The following is a 2,500-nucleotide window of genomic DNA, read 5'->3' on the forward strand; positions in this document are numbered from 1 at the left end:
CCCTCCCTCTCCCTGTCTGTCTCTCAGTGCTGTCTGTCCAGCAGAAGCAGCAGTTAGACGGGGTGGTGTATTCGTCTCGTTTTGCCGTTGCTCTCTTCTTCTCTCCAGACGTCGTCTTCAGTTTCCCGTGGAGCGCTCGCTACGTCCCCGACAACCGCTGCATCCGCTACATCAAACACAACGCAGGTCTGTCTGTCTGCCTGTCTTTCTCTCCGTCTGCCTGTCTGTCTACCTGTCTGTCTCTCTCACTCCCTCTGCCTCTCTCTCCGTCTGTTATGTGTCTGACACCTGTGTGTGTGTGTGTGTGTGTGTGTGTGTGTGTGTGTGTGTCTGTGTGTGTGTGTGTGTGTGTGTGTCTGTGTGTGTGTGTGTGTCTCTGTGTGTGTGTGTGTGTGTGTGTGTCTGTCTGTGTGTGTGTGTCTGTGTGTGTCTGTCTGTGTGTGTGTGTACCTGTGTGTGTGTGTGTGTGTGTGTGTGTGTGTCTGTGTGTCTGTGTATGTGTGTGTCTGTTTGTGTGTGTGTGTGTGTGTGTGTCTGTGTGTGTCTCTGTGTGTGTGTGTGTGTCTCCAGACTCCAGCCGTCTCGGTCCGTCTCTCGTGGTCCACACCAGCGTCTCGTTCGGCGCGGAGCACCTGGAGCGAGACACGCAGGACGTCCAGCCAATCATCTTACAGGAACTCCACACGCTGCTTCCTGCTCTGCCGCAGCCAATCAGCATCAAGTGCCACAAGTGGAGGTACTCCCAGGTGAGAAACAGCTACACGTTAGCTAAGCACAGGATTTCAACAATTCAACCAATCACAGCAGTAGTGTGATCTAGTCCTTCTAGTCCCCTCCCGCCTCAGTCCCCTCCCGTCTGAGTCCCCTCTCGTTGAGTCCCCTCTCGTTGAGTCCCCTCCCTTCTAGTCCCCTCCCGTCTGAGCCCCCTCCCGTCTGAGTCCCCTCTCGTTGAGTCCCCTCCCTTCTAGTCCCCTCCCTTCTAGTCCCCTCCCGCCTCAGTCCCCTCCCTTCTAGTCCCCTCCCACCTCAGCCCCCTCCCACCTCAGTCCCCTCCAGCCTCAGTCCCCTCTCATCTAGTCTCCTCCCGCCTCACTCCCCTTTCTTCTAGTCTCCTCCCACCTCAGTCCCCTCCCATCTAGTCTCCTCCCGCCTCAGTCCCCTCCCGTCTGAGTCCCCTCCCGTCTGAGTCCCCTCCCGCCTCAGTCCCTTCCCGCCTGAGTCCCAACAACACGCTGCGCACTGTTTAGAGACTGAAAGTTCCCCAGGTTCTCACCACGGTGCGTTTGATTTCTCTCCCGCAGGTTCTCACCGCTGTGCCGGGCTGTCCGGGTCAAATGACCGTCCTGGAGCGCCCGTTGCTTGTCTGTGCTGGTGATGCCTTCGTCCACTCCAACTTTGACGGCTGCGTGGAGTCGGCACTGAGCACGCTCAGAGTGCTGAAGGCCTCGCTGTGACTCAGACGGGAGGGGACTAGAAGGGAGGGGACTCAGACGGGAGGGGACTAGAAGGGAGGGGACTCAGACGGGAGGGGACTCAGGCGGGAGGGGACTAGAAGGGATACAGCTACGGCCGGAAGTATCCCTTCTATCTTTAACCTCTGGCCTTTACACAGATCAACAATCAACACAAGTCATCAGTTAAACAGCTGATTATATACTAATTATATTACTGTTGCAGTTCTTGGTTTCAGTGTTTTGTCTTTAAATTAATAAATTGATTTTATTTTATTTTGTGTCCTAGAAAGTCTGTCAGACTGTCTGAACTTTAAACTGGGTTACCTTTAACCTGGGTTACCTTAACCTGGGATAACTGGGTTAACGTTATATCTTTTTCCATGACCTTTGTGATGAACTCTGGTTTAACTCAATGACATTTAAAATGTGTATGTATATATATGAAAGGATGCTGTAAACTAAGAATGCTTTAAAAATGGAAGTGTTAGTTTATTTTCATCAATTACCAAAATGCAGTGAATGAACAGAAGAGAAATCTAAATCACATCAATATTTGGTGTGACCACCCTTTGCCTTGAAGACAGCATCAGTTCTTCTAGGTACACTTGCACAAAGTTTATGAATGAACTGGGCTGGTAGGTTGTTCCAAACATCTTGGAGAACTAACCCCAGATCTTCCTCAGATCCTTCTGTCTCTTCATGTTCTCCCAGACAGACTCCATGATGCTGAGACCAGGGCTCTGTGGGGGCCAGGCCATCACTTCCAGGACTTCTTGTTCTTCTTTACGCTGAAGATAGTTCTTAATGCCTTAATGCTGACACGCACTTCACGCCACGAGCGGGTACGCGCAACACACTGCGGAAAAGTTGAGAGAAAGAGACTGTGCCGTGGCATCCGTGCTGTGGCGTCCGTGTGTGCGTGCGTCCTTGAGAACTGTAACTGGTATAACTTATGTTGTCAGTTAATTGGAGCGTTGACCAGCATGACATCACCATATGTCAGACTGACCTGCTGGTCACCGGTCGTGGCCGAGCACGTGAAAACC

The 2,500-nt window shown here is 52.0% G+C and overlaps 1 protein-coding gene across 3 annotated transcripts in view; it reads left to right on the plus strand.

The window, feature by feature from the left end:
• Positions 1 to 1,727, plus strand: part of rnls (renalase, FAD-dependent amine oxidase) — an 8,277-nt gene extending 6,550 nt beyond the window's left edge. The window contains exons 5-8 of one of the 3 annotated variants that reach the window (XM_031312206.2): positions 28 to 186; positions 571 to 746; positions 1,302 to 1,450; positions 1,513 to 1,727. In XM_031312206.2, the coding sequence (XP_031168066.1) occupies positions 28 to 186; positions 571 to 746; positions 1,302 to 1,450; positions 1,513 to 1,552 (524 nt within the window). In that variant the 3' untranslated portion in view covers positions 1,553 to 1,727. Of the gene's footprint in view, positions 1 to 27; positions 187 to 570; positions 747 to 1,301; positions 1,456 to 1,512 lie in introns of all 3 variants that reach the window. The other 2 variants (XM_031312205.2, XM_031312208.2) reach the window with 2 other exon arrangements.
• The last annotated feature ends 773 nt before the right edge of the window (positions 1,728 to 2,500 follow it).

Source organism: Sander lucioperca, chromosome 22, assembly GCF_008315115.2.
Source record: "Sander lucioperca isolate FBNREF2018 chromosome 22, SLUC_FBN_1.2, whole genome shotgun sequence".
Lineage (NCBI taxonomy): Eukaryota > Metazoa > Chordata > Actinopteri > Perciformes > Percidae > Sander > Sander lucioperca.